This window comes from Vidua chalybeata, chromosome 5, assembly GCF_026979565.1.
Source record: "Vidua chalybeata isolate OUT-0048 chromosome 5, bVidCha1 merged haplotype, whole genome shotgun sequence".
Classification (NCBI taxonomy): Eukaryota; Metazoa; Chordata; class Aves; order Passeriformes; family Viduidae; genus Vidua; species Vidua chalybeata.
In genome coordinates, this window is record NC_071534.1 from 65,152,799 (window position 1) to 65,170,164 (window position 17,366).

At 48.9% G+C, this 17,366-nt stretch overlaps 2 protein-coding genes across 3 annotated transcripts in view; one reads left to right on the forward strand and one right to left on the reverse strand.

Moving 5' to 3' along the window:
• DMTF1 (cyclin D binding myb like transcription factor 1) overlaps nt 1–1,380 on the forward strand; it is a 29,750-nt gene extending 28,370 nt beyond the window's left edge. For both annotated transcript variants that reach the window (XM_053942838.1, XM_053942837.1), the window contains exon 17: nt 35–1,380. In XM_053942838.1, coding sequence (XP_053798813.1) covers nt 35–144 — 110 coding nt within the window. In that variant the 3' untranslated portion in view covers nt 145–1,380. The remainder of the gene's footprint in view (nt 1–34) is intronic.
• TMEM243 (transmembrane protein 243) lies at nt 1,378–10,407 on the reverse strand. The gene is made up of 4 exons (XM_053942839.1): nt 10,284–10,407; nt 3,905–3,955; nt 2,949–3,053; nt 1,378–1,894 (listed from the first exon to the last, which is right to left on the reverse strand). The coding sequence occupies exons 1-4, from the start codon at nt 10,359–10,361 to the stop codon at nt 1,772–1,774; spliced, it is 357 nt and encodes a 118-aa protein (XP_053798814.1). The 5' UTR covers nt 10,362–10,407; the 3' UTR covers nt 1,378–1,771.
• Nucleotides 10,408–17,366: the final 6,959 nt, after the last annotated feature.

Here is a 17,366-nt window from a genome sequence, read left to right on the forward strand (position 1 = left end):
AGCAATAGTTCTAATGCTTTTTGTCCCTTGCCAGATCCTATCCTACAACATCATGGAGATGGGTCACACATTATTGGCTCATCGTTGGGCAGTCCTGACTCAGAAGATTCAAAGGATGTTGAGGATTTAGTGAGCTGTCACTGAGAAGCAGCAATGGTGTCCATTTTCTATTGACCATGTTTGCATTGTGAAGTTTAGTTACAACCCTGTGCCACGTTTCCAAAGAAAGCAGTCACAGTCTGTCTCTTTGAACAGGAGCTTCCAGTGTGAAATGACCATGGTGCACTTTCTCTGCTCAGGCTGTTTCCCTCATCCAGGAGGGAGGATTGAGCCGCCAGCCAAGGCCTGAGGTGCCATGTCTCACTGGGGTGTTCCAGTGTGCTGAAGAGCCTCTGTTGCAGTGCTCATAGTGCTCAGATCCATCCAGTCAGTTCTGATCTGACTTGTTAGTGATGTGCTGAACTGCACACGTGGAAAACTGGACAGAAGTCAAGGATTGTGGACTGTAGCCTCTTAGTGCCGCAGCAAGTAGTAGTTTGCACAGGCTTCATGAAGAATGGGTGAGGATTTTTGCACTTACTGACTCTTGTAATACATGGAGTAAGAGACTGTTACATTTCTGGAAGAAGTAAGTTCCATCAAAGACTTCAGGGAGCATGGGCAGCATCGTGAAGCAGTGGGTGTATTCCCATCTCACCTGGCTCGTTCGTATGTCTGTGGCATAGGAAGAAAGCAGAAGCTTATGGGACTTGCCTGGTCTGCTTGTTCCTGAGGAATCCATTGCTGGCAATGGACAGAGCTCAGAAAGATCACTTGTGGAATTTTTTTTTTTTTTTCTTTCATCACTACAGCAAGCTAAATAAAAAGGGAAGGGCTATGAGAAAGGGAAGCTACTGGGACCCACCAGCCTCCCCCGACAAGCTTGGAATTTCTGTGAGATTGTTGTGAGTGGGTTGGAACATTTGTCTCTGTTGCTGTTTACCTGACACTACCAGCCACCTCTCCAGACCTGATTTCTGCAGCAAGTTAGTAAGTGGGGAGTGGTGTGAAGGTGGCAAAGTCTTGGAGGAATAACTCTCTGAGAATCTGGACATAGGGCCTTGAGGCAAAGGAGGCCAATTAATTCCTACATTGTTTGAAACAGACACTAGGCTGAACCACAGCCTGTTAACTAGGAATCAAGAGAAAAAGCTATAGAAACTAAAGACTTGTATAAATTATTTTATTTATTTCTGTAATTAGCTCTTCATAATCAAGAGTTGGTCTTTTTCAGTCTGTGGTTTTGTTAATGTGAAAAATAAGTTGTAGTTTTAAATGGTTGCCTAGGGAACAGAAATAATTGTATATTCAGTTTCAACAAAATAAAGAGTATTTGTCTTACTTGACTGTAAGATGCCATTTATTTATACTGCCACAGATCCTTTCAGTGCTGCAGTTTATTTGTACAGTAATTGAAAAAAAGTGCATTTTTTTTCCAAAATGAAAAAGCTTGTGCCATTCTGAAACATCAGTACAACTGGAATGTTCATTAAGCGCAACAGTAGCTCTTCAAAAAAAAGCAGAATGTCACGTCTTATGGCAATAATTCTCCCCAACAAGAGGGACATTACATATACATTTACATGAAAATCATGTACTGATTTATCCTTGCACAACCCACTTCTTTCCTCTCAGGCTGATGGTTCTCACTTCAATGTCTCGAGTAGAGCTGAGAGCTGAGCTGGAAGCAGTCTGACACAGCAGCATCATTGCTGGGTATTCCCAATGTCCTTCATTTACCCACTTCATGGAAGTACAGGTTGGCACATATACATAACATGACAATAGAAAACAATATGTAGTAAATTAGATTCCTAAATTTGGGTTCCAGGTCTCCTTGTCGATACCAGTAGATCTAGAAGACAAAAGGAGTTTGTGTTATTTCAAAAAGCTAGGTATTCTAAGGAAACTCTTTGGTAACTGAATTGGCAACTTGCAGATTTCGTTTTGGGTGTTTTTTTCTTCCTGTAAAACAATCCAACTTCCTCTGGCCAGAGGGACTGAGTGTGTGTGTGTCTGTATGTGAAACTGGCCCTGAGGAGAGGTGCTGTCTGGTCAGCTTTGCTGAGAGGCAGGGAGAGTGGGTGGCTTAGCTGGAAGTGTTTTAACTCTCAAAGCTGGCTACACCCTGGTGGATGAGGACAAACATCAGCTTTGCACTAACACAGTCTATTCTGGGCAGAGTCGTGGCCACCAGCTCTGTAGGATCAAAAACTGGGACTGACCAGGCAATGCAGAGCAACCTCCCAGTGTACCCAGCAGTGAGGGTTCAGGGCTGCTCCAGGTCACAGCTGGAGGAAGGAGAATGCTCCAAGTATGAAAAGCTACAGCAGAATAAGGAGCCAATGTGCCTCCCCATGGAAGGGGGCTTGGACTAGATGGTCTTTGACAGCCCCTTCCAACCCAAACCATTCTGTGATTCTGTGAACTCAGACCTGCCAGTTCCCTTTGCAGTGTTTGCGACCAACTCCCTTGGAATTCTGCAGTTGTTGAGTAGAGGAACATCTTCCACTTGCTGTAGCTTCCTACCCCTGTGTTTGAAAGGTCACTGACTAGTCCAAGTTCATGGCTGACCCCACTTCAGGTATCTTCTGCAGCACGGTCCATCTCTGCATTCCCATTTCAGTGCTCTGCTCCCTGGTTTCCTACTCTGTCTCCATGGGCAGCTGTGGGTGGCAGTGCCACAGAGATCACAAGTCTTGCACCACAGCTGGGCTGCAGGAGTTGGCTCAGTTCACACACTTACTCTGCAGTAAATGCAAAACTCACTACCGCTCCCTCATTGTCAGCTTGTGTTGTGGAGGCAGGAAAGCTTTTCTAGGAGAGTGTAAAAAAGAAGGCAGCACCATGTAAAGCAGATTTTATTCAGAGCCATTGACTCAAAAGCACGCAAACATGGCGGTACTTACAAGAATGCCAGCAGAAATGCAACACAAGGAGATGCAGAAAGCAAAAAATACATTCACAGGTTTTGGAGGTAGTTGCGGGAAGACAAAAGCACTGATTAGAGTGACCTGTATGGAGGAAAACAAAGATGAGGATTTCACTCTGGCCAGAGCTGCAGTGAGAAGAGGCTCAGCCCAAGGGCTGGAGCAGCACAGCACTCGCATCCTGATCTGCACACCCCTCCCTGGCCTCTGACTCCCACCCCAGAGGAGCTGAAGGAAAATGTGCAAGTCTGGAGGAAAACTGCTTTGATACAGCTGCACACTGAGAGGAGTGGGAAAAAAACTGTGCCAAAAGCTTTGCCACGCTGGCTTATTGCCAGAAACCACCCTCCAAGTGGCCATGAAGCCATCAGGCCCAGACGTGCACACTGCCCATGCAGGAGCAGCCCTTCAGCCAAGTGTTCCACCAGCTGGCACCTCACCTGTCCCCACAGCCTCCCTGCACCTCAGCTCTCCAACAATCCCCCCGTAGACCACGCCGATGGTCTCCAGTCGCGACGGCATCGGGTTTGTCTTTAAAGCTTGGGGAAAGCACAGCTCAACACAAAGGGACAAACTTTGGGAAGACTTGTATAAGCCATAAATAGAGGACAATAAGTCATAAATAGAAGGAAATAGAAGCAAACACGCTCTCCTGGCACATAAATGCTTTGTTGTCTCACCCAGCCTCACGTTCAGCCAGGACGGACAATCTGCCAGAGAACTTCAAGGATTTTATTGCAGCTCTTAAAGAAAGGTATTCCCTTTCTCCTGTTGTCAAAGAGTTTCAAAAGACAGGTATGTCCCAAAATGACTGCCTACACTAAATCAGAGCCTCTTTGGTCATTGGAAGCTTCACCACCCATTTTTGGGGAGGAATTCTGGTTTTCTTCCTGTCACTTAAAGATGCAACATGGGGTAGGATGGGAGATACTTACTACAAGCAGCAAGGTTGTTAAGCCACCAACAACTAGATTGATGATTCTGTCCTGAAGAAAAGAGAAGAGTGTTATGTGTACCTAAAAAAACAATAGCAAAAAAACCAACCCCAAACCATATAAAACAGAGCATTAACCAACAACACTGAGAACATCAGCCAGGATCCACATTATTGCCAGCACACCATCAAGGCTCCCTGATCAGCTCTGCCACACAGGAAGGTTTCCCCTCCCTCCACGGACCCCAGGGAGGTTGTACTGGTCAAGGCCTCGTGCAGCAGGTTTGCTCATTTGCAAATCGCTTCTTTGCTACATCTAAATAGATTACAGTTGTGCAAATTGTATTTAATTTTTTTTTTAAAGTGGGAGTGCACAGATGGAGGTTGTCAGAAAAAGCTTTTTTTAGCGTCCCTGCCTGAGAATTAATAGACTGATAGAGTCTTAGGAGGGAATTTGTGGGCTGCTGGCAAGGAGGTGAAGCGTTGCCACACCCCAAATGCTCCACCCTAACACCAGCAGATCTGAAGATGCCATACAGTGGCTCTGCTTAGACAGACAGATATCCCCCTCACTTCTTGCTGCTGCTCCTGATCAGTATAAAACAACTGGAAGGACACAACCTTTTTGTCCCTGGGAAGAAAGATCCCTCAGTGACAGCATTGCAGTCCCATCCCAGTGGCATCAGTGCAGGGACTGGCTGTGACACTGGGCTGTGTGACCATGGGCTCAGAGGAGCACCCACAGCAAGACCCTGTATTGATTAACCTTCTGCAGAAAAAACAAAAGGAGAATATTCCAATCCCTGCCAGCACACTGCCTCCTCCCTGGTGCTGCTCTGAGTACAAACATGTATCACCACAGTCGGACTGGGCTGCACACAGCCAGGTGTGACACCCCAGATGGCTGACAACTCAAAGGCTAAAACAACAGCTACAGCAGAAAAAATGTGCAGAGAGAAAACACCCCAGACTTCGATTAAGTGTACTGAGAGTCATTAAATAGGTATGGTGAAAGGAAAGTGAGAAAAGAGTTTGAGCAGTGAAAGCATTTTGCCTGACATCCCCGCCAGCAGGCAGGGCAGCACGGGCTTCCCTCCACCTGCTCTCACACAGTTCTTCCCTCCTAGAATTTGGATTTGTAGAGGGAGAAGTCCCAGGTCATCAAGAAGTAACACATGACAACAGCAGGGCACTAGAAGAAAGCAAAGAGGAGGCAGAGAGCAGCAAATCATGCTTTTGTGGGACACCACCAGCCCTGACCTAAGGCTGTGGAGCTCACCTTGAGGTGCTTCAGGAACAGGTGGATGCTGTGCCCCGGTTGTGTTCATCCCCAGGGGATAAGGCCACAGCAAGCAGACTCTGAAACCTCTTCTATTAGTCCCCAACTCCTCTTTGTAAAACAAAACCACTGATGCTCCTGCAGCTCAGAGGCCCCAAGTGTGGGAGAAGAGCAGTGGCTGCAGCAGTGGGAAGTGACCCCCCCTCCATAGGAAATTGTCACCAACATCCCCTGTGCAAGGTCCTCACCAGCCAGGCACAAACCCCTTCTCCTCACCGGCATTTCCACACACGGAGTTGGTGATGTGACAGCAGCCTCTGAGCGCCACGAGACACGTGATACGAGATACCCACCACTGACCCCAAAAAGGAACCAAGAGAAGTAACTCCAGGCAAACAAGAGAAGCAACTTGAAAAATGCAAGCATGAAATGCTCCATGAGAGCATATCATGACAGCTCAGCTGGACTCCTCCTCCTCACCTAAAATAAATTAAAGAACTCAAAGCTAACTTTAGGCAGGGCACGGAAGGATCCTTACCACAAAAGCCACTCCAGTGCCAGGAGAGGATAGCAGTTTTGCTATGCCCTGCAGACCTGGCTGAGCCCACCAAGGCAATGTTATGGAGGGGGACCAGAGTTGGCATTCAGGCTCAACTCCTCCATTCAGGGTGGCAAGAGGTAAGCAACTGGATCCCTTGTGCCATGAGGAGATGGGCTTTCAACAGCAGAGATAGCAGGGAATGCCAGGGAGCCAGCTGCAGAACTAGCAGTGGGTCACCAACCTGCAGAACTCATCTGGTGAGCACAGAGTCACAGCCAGCTCTGCAGAGAGCTCAGAGGGATGGACACACAGTCAGTCACCATCCAGAAACTCAGCCATGACTGTGCTCCTCATTAACTAGAGACCCATTGTGCCAGGACAGACTGGACTGGCAGCAGAAAACAAGGAGGTCAGACTTGACAGCGATCATGGAGCATTTCTCTCTTGACTGTTTCAGTGTGGGAGAGAGCATCCCCCCGGCACAGGGACCTCTCATCTCACACTGCTGACCGAGGGACCTCCAGTGACAGCCTGGGCAGGTACAGATGCCAGCAGTGGAGCACGTGGCATCCAATCCCTGCAGCCAGGCAGCCCCTTCCCCGTGCTCAAACCGGCGGGCACTCAAATTTTCAAAATGCACAACTGGCAGAAGAAGGTATTTCAGGATCCAGGGATTAGACACTGATCCTGAAATCCCGGGCTTGGCGAAGCAGTGAGAGGCTGTATTCCCCAGTGCCCACTGACACTTCAGCCCCAGGCAGCTTAGCACAGCAAAAAGGTTAAAAATACTCAAGCAGAGGCCAAGACGGCTAAAGGGATTGGGGATGACGGAGCCTTTCACCTCCACACTGTGTCCGAGTGCACAGCCTGGCCCGGGCAGACACTCCTGGATACTGGGCACGCAGAAACTGGCTGTGGTGAGCCTTGTGTCCTACATGTCACCCAGCTGGCACAGCAGGCTCTTATGACCAGCACAGCTGATTCAGGAAGGATTTTTCTCCAGCATCACTATGTACAGTAATAGCTGCTAGAGTAAAAAGACAAAAAACCCAGCAGGCACATGAAAACAGAAAGCCTGCAGCTGCCTGAGGTCACCTGGACCAGCACAGGGTACTGGCACACACACACCAACTTCTGATTTAGCCCAGCAGTGCCTCCATGGGGGTCCCCATTCAGCCAGCCAGCTGCTGAGACGTAGTGAGCTGTTGGCCAGCCAGGAGATGAATTCCATGTTTCACTGTTGCACAAGATGCATTTTGAAACAGGAGGGTTTCTGCCCTGTCCTTCTACTCTGGGGAGGGTATTGCAGGGGCTGGAGGCATCAGGCTTCTCCCAGGGAGCCTCTGCAGTGCGGAGGTCTCCAACCATCTGACTCTGGGAAAGGGACGTAAGGTCAGGAAGTGTCAAATCCTTGCAAAGCAGGAGGGCACAATCCAGGATTCTTTAGGATCTGGGTCAAGGTTACTTGGAGTAGCAGGGAAACTGAGGCTGGACTGAGACTGTATCTGCACTCCCTCCACAGCCTTTGGCATTGGAGCTTTGCTCTTCGCCCCATTCCAGCTTGGCAACTTCCATCCTTGAATCCTCCAAGTTAGCAGCATGTGGGCTGAGCCCACAGGGATCCCTGCAGAGGCTTGGCCAGGAGAAGGGAATGAGCAGGTCCCCTGGAGCGTGGGTACCTGGTGCCATCTCTGCAGGAGTGACAGAAAGGCCATTTTTATGCCTTACATCAGCAAGTCCAGATGGTCAGCAGCCATTGCAGCCCGCTGCAGCCGTAGGGGATACCTGAATGCAGTGCCAGACCCAGCCTGGTGGAATTGCAGGCAATACAGGCTGTGCTCAGGGCCAAGCTGGACACCCACCCTCTGCAAGACATGGGGACTTCCTGGTGTGTCCTTAAAAGCTCATCATTCCCATCCTGAGCTGCTCAGTTTCTCTATTGCTTTCTGCTTCCAACCCACAGCAATTAACTCCCACCCACTCAAACACTCCCACCATGGAGGAACCCAGCTTTGAACTTCTTTCCTGCAAAGTGCTGCACCTGTGACACTCTGTCCCCTCTTTGCCACCGTACAGCTGTGCCTCTGCCTTGTCTCATCCCCATTCACTGCCAGCGCTGCATCCCTGGAAACCACGGCTGAATCCACAGCGCCTGGCATTCATCAGCGCCGTGGATGCCGCACTCCCTCTTCCCACCAGCCACTTCTTTGGTACCATCTTGCCCCAGTCTCTGCTCAGCAGTCACACAGAAGAGCAAGCTTGGCAGGAGCAGCTGGACCACGGCAGGGCAAGGAGGTGGGTGCTGCTGCCCAGCTCTGCCATCCCCACAGAGTGCCTCTACCCTCAAAGTCACCAGCTTGGAGAGCAAGAGAGTGCAGGAAGGCAGGGAGTCCCCATCTCTACATCCATTTCCAATTGCTGGCAAGAGTGGAAGACCCCTAATTTTGGGCGCAGGGCTTCCTGGGGCACAAGCACTGCCCCTGCCCCTCCTTGTGGCCCCAGCCCGAGCAGACGATCCCGGTTTGCCAGTATCAGCCATCATTTGCAGAGACCCAAAAGCAGAGTGGGGCATGAGCAGACACACTTCTCCCGGCAGACCTGCTCCCATTTAAAGGCAAAGTTTAGCTTTTCCATTTCTGACACAGAACATTCCAGCTCGGGACCTCACCAGCGTCTGTTCCTAAGCAACCCCAGTGAATCAGGGAGGAAACGACCCCTGGCCAATACAGTGATCCCTTGTCTGTCAGACACGGGTTCAGCAGAGAGAGACCATTGGCTGCTGCTCGACCCATATGACAGGTTCCAAAAAAGCCACAGGAGACAGGCAGGGGGTGAAGTGCAGGATGCTGGATCCCCGTTAGAGCCCAGGAAGTGAAATTAGCATCCCACGTTTATTATTTACTGCTCTCCTTTGAGAGAAGAGGCATAGCTGGAAAAAGACAGCGATCAGGGATCGAAGGCTTAACCTGGGCTGAAAAGTTTGGGAGTTACCTGCCAGGACTGCCTCCCTGCTCCGATGGCACATCCCAGTCCCCAGAAGTGCCCATCGCTGGGAGCTTCCCAAAATCCCTGACCAAGGACCGTCCAGCAGGACCCAAGTGCAGGGCACTGCTCCAACAAAGGTACCCTTGCCTCCAGTGCTCCCCATCAGAGCCAGCAACTGCTAGCGGGGATACCTGTCCCACCCTCAGTTCATCCTCTTGGCATCCTGCCTGTCCTCCTATGCCACCTCATTCTATTTTTCCCCAAAAATCCAATTGGTCTCACTTTATTTTCATTCAACATTATAATTGTAGCAGCAGTTCCAAGTTCTTGCAGGGAGGGCGGTGATGGACTTGATACACTTCCGAATAATCTCAGGCAGTTTCAGCCTGCACCCCCCAAACACACACACGAGTGTGGGTAACCCCTCCTAACAGGGGACAACCCCAAGTCCCAGACCGACGATGTGACACCTCCAGGTGCCGTGGTTCCCGAGGGATCCCGATGCCGGGCAGCCCCAGGAGCCCCCTCCCCGGCACAGCCCCCCGCAGCAGCGCCGAGAGCCGAGCGGCTTACGGGGATTGACACCTGAGGAGCCGCTGCTGCCACCCGTCAGCCAAGGAGCCACCGCCAGCTCCTCCAGCCCGGGAGAAAAATCAATTCCCAGGAAGGCACCAAACGCAGCCCCCCCCACCATCCCCATCCCCAGCAAAGACCCCCCAAACTGGGTGAGAGGCAGCCTGGGGCGCTGCAGCCCCAGAGCCCCGGTCTGGCGGCTGCAGGGCACACCCGGGTGGGACACGGCGGCTCTGTGACCCCCTGCCCGTGCCCAAACCCCTTCCCAGCCCCACTCCGAGGGTCCCCCCAATCCTGGGACCCCGAGCCCCAAGTTCCCGATGGAGTTTTGGGGGGATGTTGGCTTGGGGAGGGTTATTTGGAAGTTGATTTCCCTGGGGGGAAGGGAAGGGGGAATGTTTTGTGAGTTTTTTATTTGGGGAGGGGGGGTCTTGCTGGGGGGGTACTTATGGGGATACGGTTTGGTTTTTTTAAAATTTGGCGCGGTGCTTGTTTGGGATTAATTTTATGGAATATTTTTGTTTTGAGGCGCTAATTGGGAGATGGTTGTTTTTCTTTTATTTCAGGGTTTTTTCTTTAATAATTACATCAAATTTAAGCTTTTCCTTCTTTTGGAATTTAGGGGGCTCCTTTTATTTTTTTCAATGAGGTGAAGCCTTTCTGATTTTTCTTGCTGTTTTGGAGGCGGACTGAGGATTCTTTCTTATTTCATAGGGATTTTAAAATTTGTTTGCAGGATTCGGGCAGGTTCCTCGCTCGGGCCGGCCGCTCGGCTGCCTGCGGCGCTCCGTGCCGAGCCCGGGGGCAGCGGGTGGCGAGCCGCCGCTCTCCGGGGTGGCCGGGAGGAGGTTCCTCACAACCGGGGGGCACTTACGCCGGGAGGGTGGGGAAGGGGGGGCACTACGGGACTTTCAGCTGCATTTCCTCCGCTGCGGTTCGCTTTGGCGGGGGGTTGTTTTGGGGAGGGGGGTGCCGCTGGCGTGGCGGAGCGCCGTCCCTTACCCTGGCCGAGGTCTCCCCGAAGAGCGGCCGGTTGTCCGCGCCGCCGGTGCCGTACCCGCGGGCGGGGAATCCCTCCATGGCGCGGGGGCGCTGCGCCGGCGGCCGCGGGGGGGCGCCCGCTCATGCTGCGCCTCCCCCCCCGCCCGCCCCTGCGCGGCCGCTCCGCGCCCCGCGGGCGGCACCGGCCCCGGCAGGGGCGGAGCGGAGCGGAGCGGAGCGGCCCCGCGGGCGGCACCGGCACCGGCCCCGGCAGGGGCGGAGCGGAGCGGAGCGGCCCCGCGGGCGGCACCGGCCCCGGCAGGGGCGGAGCGGAGCGGAGCGGCCCCGCGGGCGGCACCGGCACCGGCCCCGGCAGGGGCGGAGCGGAGCGGAGCGGCCCCGCGGGCGGCACCGGCCCCGGCAGGGGCGGAGCGGAGCGGAGCGGCCCCGCGGGCGGCACCGGCACCGGCAGGGGCGGAGCGCAGCGGCGGGAGCGGCGCCGCGGGACCTGCGCGGGTGCGGAGCCGCCAGCCCGGCCTGCGCGGGGAGGGGCGGGGCCAGCGCGCCGCCGCTGACTGTGCCGATTTGTTGCTCAACAAAGTTGCGGTATTTGAGCAAATCTCATTAGGGATGATGATAAGGCAGCTTGGAGAAATGAGCCTGATTTGATTTGGTTTTGATTCGACTTGATTTTTTTTATTATAGGTTTTATTTTCTTCTTATTATTTTTTTATTTTATTTTGTTTTCCTTTATTGTGTTTTACTCTCATAGAATCATAGAAGCAGAATATCCTGAGTTGGAAGGGACCCAAAAGTAATATCAGTCCAACTCCTGGCCGTGCCCAGGACACCCCACAAACCTCACCCTGTGCCTGAGAGCATTGTCCAAACCCTTCTTGAGCTCTGTCAGGCTCAGTGCTGTGAGTGCCTCCCTGCACAGCCTGTTCCAGTGCCCAGCCACCTCTGGGTGTAAAACCTTTTCCTGATATCCAACCTAACCTTTATTTTATAGCTGTTGTATTTTTCTTATTTTGTAATTTATTTTATTTTACTTTATTCTATTTTACTTTAATTTTTGTGGGCTTATTTATTTATTTATAAACATCTGATCCTGCTAGAGCTGGAAAATGAACTCACCAGTGCTCTTCCTGATCCCCTACATGAGTTACCCACCTAAACGAGGTAAAAGAGAGGGATTATTCCTGGAGCTAGGATTGGTAACAGTAAAACACTTTTGCTGTATACATTCCTTAGCCAAAGTTAACCCACGTACTGTTGCTGCTGCTGCTGCTTTGGAGCTGATGATGTGTTTGCACATGAGAAAGCCTGGGGGCATTAGTTTTAATGTTATTTTAAATTTTATTTTTATTGATTTTAATTTTCTAATTATCTTTTTATTTACATTTAATTTCATTTTTATTTAAATTAATTTCTATTGGTTTGGTTTTTTTTTTTTCCTTTTTACTTAATTTCATTTTTTCTATTTACATCACTTCGTCTCAGAAATATAGCTTTCCTCTTGGACACCCCCCAGACCATAATGGATACAACCTTTCTCCAAGTGCATTTTAGGGTGAAAATAAGCCAATTAAGATGCACTAAATGTTGTAGCTTCCAGGACAGATTGTAAGTTTTTTGTTCAAATGAGCTCTGTGGTTTCCCCCTGACCCTGCTCTCCCTGCCATGCACCTCTCCAGGGGGCTATTTGCCCTGAGAGACAAACTCCCCTAAATATCACTGGAATTTAGGAGAAATAGCATGGCCATTTCCTTCTTGCTGGATAGAAAAGATTTGTAGGCCAAGTCTGTCGTTGAAAAGATCAGAAAGAAGAACACCAGCTGCAGATATGAGGTGCCAGAGCAGTTGTTCTGTTGGTGGCTCCAGTTCCTGTCACCAAGGTCCTCCTGCAGGCCACTGGTCACAGCTCGGCTCATGGGAGCTCCCAGCTGTTGAGCAAGAGCCCAGTGAAATCAGCGCTTCTCTTGCGAAACGTTTCTGTCATTTCACCTCTCACGTGTGCCTGCTTGCCCTGGGGCCGTGATGTGCACACAGGGCTTGGAGCACTCGATCTGCTCTTGGCCTCCGTGCTCAGCACACTCGGAGACCAAAGCGCCGCCGCTTCAAAGGCGAAAAGTATTGAATTCAAGTGAGGCTGGAAAATTATCACAGCTTCCAAGAGCTTGAGTGTGTCCTGAGCTGAAGTACTGGGTGGGAAGGCACTAAGGCCTCCTGTAACCCTCCAGCAGTCGTTCCCAGGGTAAGCTCTGGGGAAGAAGGGTCTCCAGGACTCAGTGGAGAGACTCTTCATGTCCTCTTGAGCCACCTGGTAAGAAACAATCCCATGGTGTGAAGGATGTGGCTTCCTGACACACAAGTGCTCTTGACCTACAGAACAGTTGGTTCTGTGCTCATTTTTCAGTAGTTGTGTATTAATTCTACTCCTGAGCAGGCTCTGGCTGTGCCCAGATTAAATACTGAGGGGGTTGTGGGGTCTGGGTGGGGCATGGCAGTGCTGGAGGGGGGCAACTGTGGGTGTGCCATGCGTCATGTACTGCATGTATACTTGGAGTTACGGCTCGGTGGGACAAAGGGACATAACCTTCTTCAACATCCACTGAATAACTGAGAACAAATGCAAAACACAGGCAAAACTTGCTGAAAACCACAAATTGTTACTTGGGCATAACAATCAATGAATCAATAACCGGGGAATATTGGAACAGGGGAGTTACTTGTTTCTCAGTCCATGCTTTGTTATAGTATCTTGTTTTTTAAGTGCTACATGTCTTCTACACTTAACCAACCTACATCTCTCCCACCTGGACCACTCACTTGTGCATCAAATGCTTCCTGGGTGATGTGATCACTTAGTAGACAGCAGCTCTAATTTGAAGAGTGAGAGTCTGATTGAGCCACTAATCTAACAGACCAAACAGATTTACTTCTTTCTACAATTCAAAGTAAGTGTATCAATCTTCAGTGAAAAGTACCTATGCTTCTCAGGTCTGAAATAAAAAACTAATTGCTTTTTAATGGAGGAAGTAATATCAAAGGAAATCTTGGATAGTTTAACATTGGAAAGACTTGTACTGCTCAGGTAGGACACAATTCCCTTGGTCTTATTTAGTGTGTTTTACATTTATTACAGTTGGCTGCATCTGTTATAGCAGTTACAAGGTTTACATGCTGAGCTTTAGCTTTCCTTCCTCAAAAATATTCCTGGCATTACTTCCTAGAAATAGATTTGGCTCATAAATTGCAGAGAGCTTTGGAGTCTCTTCAGAACATAGCACCATAGACTATAAAAGACTATGTGCTTTCTCCTGTCTAATATTTTATTTATATTAGAAGTCATCATGTGTTTTTCTCTGCACTCTGGGTGAAGGTTTAATTCAGCACATATATGAAAATTTCAATATATCCCAAGGCGAATTATATATCACTGTCACTGATGCTGCTGCCTCTCTAACTCACCAGCTGACTGTCAGAGTCCCAGGGTGGAGGTCAGTAACTCATCTGGGCAGGCAGTGCTGCCTTCAGCCCCTCACTGACCTGGCTCCCTGATGCTCTGTGTGTCCTTTCTAGTGATCTAATGTGCTGGGGCTTCTAATGCATCAATATATTCCATAACTCTTTGGTAGCAGGGGTTTTCTGCTGCCATTTGTCTTAGTGTCAGCTCCAGCAAGAGCAGACCCTGCTCTCCTGGATCCTTCCCCGTAGTGATTTCAGCTTCCTGACACAGCCATTACTGATTACAGCCTGGTAATTGTTTTTTGCACTGTTAAATCAGCCCTCAGCTCCCAGCACCGTGGCCGTGGGGCTGTTCTAGTTGGCACACTTTATTTTGAAAGGATAGCAGTTTTCTCACAGCTTTCTAACAAAGCTTCTACAACACAAAACTCCTGGGGCATCCAGGAGCTGTTTTCATCTGTGTTTTCAAGCCCAAAGGAAACCTAACAAACTTGGTTTGTTAGAATAGACTTTAATCTCATCTCTATCAGCTCCCAACCTAAGGAAATACTCTGGAAGAGGAATAAATGGACAAGACATTTACAACACTGAGATCCCTCTCCATCATCCCAGAAGAGTTGGGTTTGACTCCCTCCACAGAAAGGGTCACCCAACTCTGGCAGATCATCAAGGGACAACCAGCTCGAGGACAGCCAGCATGGTCCTCCCCCAAGAGCAAGGGGCATGATTTTCAGTTTATTCTGCCATGGTGAGATTGTACATTTCTTGTCTTTGCTGGGGGCACATGTTCTGCTGAGAGGACAGGAAGTTTCTGTAGGGAGTGTGTGAAAGGAGAAGAGAATGCAAAACCTTTAAGTTTTGCAGTTCCCACGGTGATTTTTACTTAGTAGCTGCCTATAAAATGAAAAGATTTTAAAACTGGTACCAAGAGGTGTTACAGACATATTCAAACTTTAAAAGAAGAAGAAACAAAACCAAAACCAAATCAAACCAAACAAAAAACCACCAAACCCAAGTAAACAAACAACATCCCCCCCCCAAAAAAAAACCAAACAAACAGAACCACAAAAGAGATAAAATCAAAATTCAGTGAAGTATTTCCAGTATACCCCAGGTGTAATCTAGTGATGTAGCCAAAGGTGTCTGCCTGCATCTCTCAGTTTATGGTAACTTTCCTTGAGTCTCTGCCTTACTGCTTGCAGAGTTTTTCCCCTAAACAAGGATGCTTTCATTTAGAGTTAATGGAGAACCTGAGTGACACTGGGACCCATGGAGCAGATGCCACAAAGGGAACACAGGGCTGCTGGGGTAACACCCACTGGCATTGGGGCTGATGTGAGCAGCCCATACCCAACAGCTCCCCGGACTTTGCTGTCATTGCTTAGGACATGGGGAGGAACATCAGCCCAACAGGAAGGGGGAAACTACCTTGGCCTTTTATGATTTGCAGCCAGGGAGAGAGAGGTCTGGGGAAGCAGTCAGCAGAGGGAGGCACGAGCACACAGATCCTATGCAAACCTCAGCCCGTGGTGTCCCTCCGAGCTCCAGAATGCAGGCAGAGGGCTTCAAATAGTTCTGAAAAACTATTTTATTTCACTTTTTCCACATTTGTGTTTAGCTCTTGGAGATCAGATGAGAGACTGAGCAAATGAGGAAGCTGAAACATTCTCATTCAAGGATGTATTGTCTGAATTATTCATTATAATCTTCTTTCTCCTGTGGATTTTTCAGCATTTGAGTTTTATGAGGATTGTGGATTCTCCCTCTTTTACATTATCTTACTTAATGAATTGCAGAAGCTTTCCCATCTATTCCTTCATGTTCCATAATCTCAGCAAAGAGTCAGCATTCGATTTAGAGAAAAAATTTCCTCCATATTTTTTATTTTTGAGAAAAAATATCTTCCAAAAGATAAACATTTCATTAATATACACACATGTATGGATATACAATGCACATTTCCCTCCTGAGCTTCTGATAGATGTATAAGCTGTTTACCCACTGCTCCTCTGAGCTGGTGGCAGACATTAAGTGGGGCAGCAGCTGTGGGGCTGCTTCAAAACACCCCTTTGAAGAGCAGAGGATAGAGCTCGGTGTGACACACCAGCTGAATAGCAAAACAGCCCCTCATCTGCTGCATCTGCAAGTCAGACATCACCCCACCAAGGGTGGCAGGAACATTGAAGGGAAATCTGCATTGGTACTGATCTTCAAGAAGAGAAAAGCTACTTTGAATAGCAAAAGGACAAAGAGCAGCAGTACCACCTCCTGATTTTGCAGGATTTCCATCTTGTCATTTAAGCTTTCCACAGTGGGATGAAAAGAAAATTATGCATCTATTTGTCCTTCCTTAGTATGTGCATATGCTCCCCTTTGGCACTACTACAGCCTTGAAATGCAGAGTTTTGTGATTCTCTGCAGAGAGGTGAGATGAAAAACCTTCTTTGCCCACAGCAAGCATGCTCTGAGAGGTCATCCCACCAGCAGCAAGGGTCTGTATGCCTCATCCATCTTCCCAAGCCACATCAAGGCTACCTGCCAAACAAACACATCCAGGAGAAGATTTTCTTCCCAAAACTCGATGTTCCATTAAACAATGGCTAGCCAGAGGCTGACTAAAACATCTGCCTGAAATCTAGATTGCTGCCTCTTGTGCTGAAATGTTTCCAGCTGGCACTGCCCCAACCACAGTTTTTTTCTTCTCCATGGGCATGTGCAATTCAAAACCTGCAGTGGCTACAGCCTCTGAATTGAAAAGCAAGTCATGCAAATCCTATTTGCACCAGGGAGCTGTTATCTTACTAAAGTTTATAGATTTCACAGAGTCTGAGGGCAGAGGGCTCCATCCCAAGTGAAAGGTGTGAACTCTCTTCTCAGGGTCTCACACAGCACAAGTCACTGCTTATAGTCAGGTAACTCTGGGCTGAGAATGATGACAGTGTTTGGGAAGTGTGTTAGTCCTCAGGCAGTAAAATAATGTCCCAGAAACAAAACTTCTGCCTGCTCTGTATCTGTCTTACATTTCTGTATCCACCTTGTCTGTATCAGACAAGATGTGTCTGATCAGTGAAGCACAGTGGAAAATACTTATTAACCTCAATTGACAGAGTCCCAGTGTAACCACTTCATTAATTTATCCCTGATTAGTCTGTTTATCCAGTCTACTATCATTCCCTTTCAAGTACTGGTTCATGTTGACCCTCCATCAGTCCTCTGGCACCTCTTGTTTTCCAAAGTTTGTTAAGATGTAAAATTAGTGAAATGAGAGTACTAAGCTATTGGTCTTAAGAATGGAAGTGTGCATGACCCCAGATTTCTGAACTTAAAGTTGTTTGTATTTAGAAGGTGATGTTTCACATCCTCCTCAGCTACAGATGGTAAATTATTTCATCTGGTATAGATGAATCCAATTACCTTGTTCTGATATAGTAAAGCAGGAATTATGAACATTTGGTGTGATGTTTTTCCCATCTGATGGACATAAGTGGTAAGATTGCAAATAACAGAGAAGCTATTCCTAAGTTAAGATTCCCAGTGATATTTTAATGTCTCCTTACTGTCTATAACCTAATTAAGTTTTTCTATTTCTTCTGCTTCTGTTGCTTTGCATTCTCAATAGTGTTTGCAATAAGC

Coding starts and splice junctions, on each gene's coding strand:
- TMEM243 (XM_053942839.1), bottom strand. CDS start 10,361: ATGGAGGGATTCCCCGCCCGCGGGTACGGCACCGGCGGCGCGGACAAC. Junction 3,054..3,904: donor TAACAACCTTGCTGCTTGTA/GTAAGTATCTCC, acceptor TCCTCCATACAG/GTCACTCTAATCAGTGCTTT. Junction 1,895..2,948: donor GCATTTCTGCTGGCATTCTT/GTAAGTACCGCC, acceptor TTTGTCTTCTAG/ATCTACTGGTATCGACAAGG.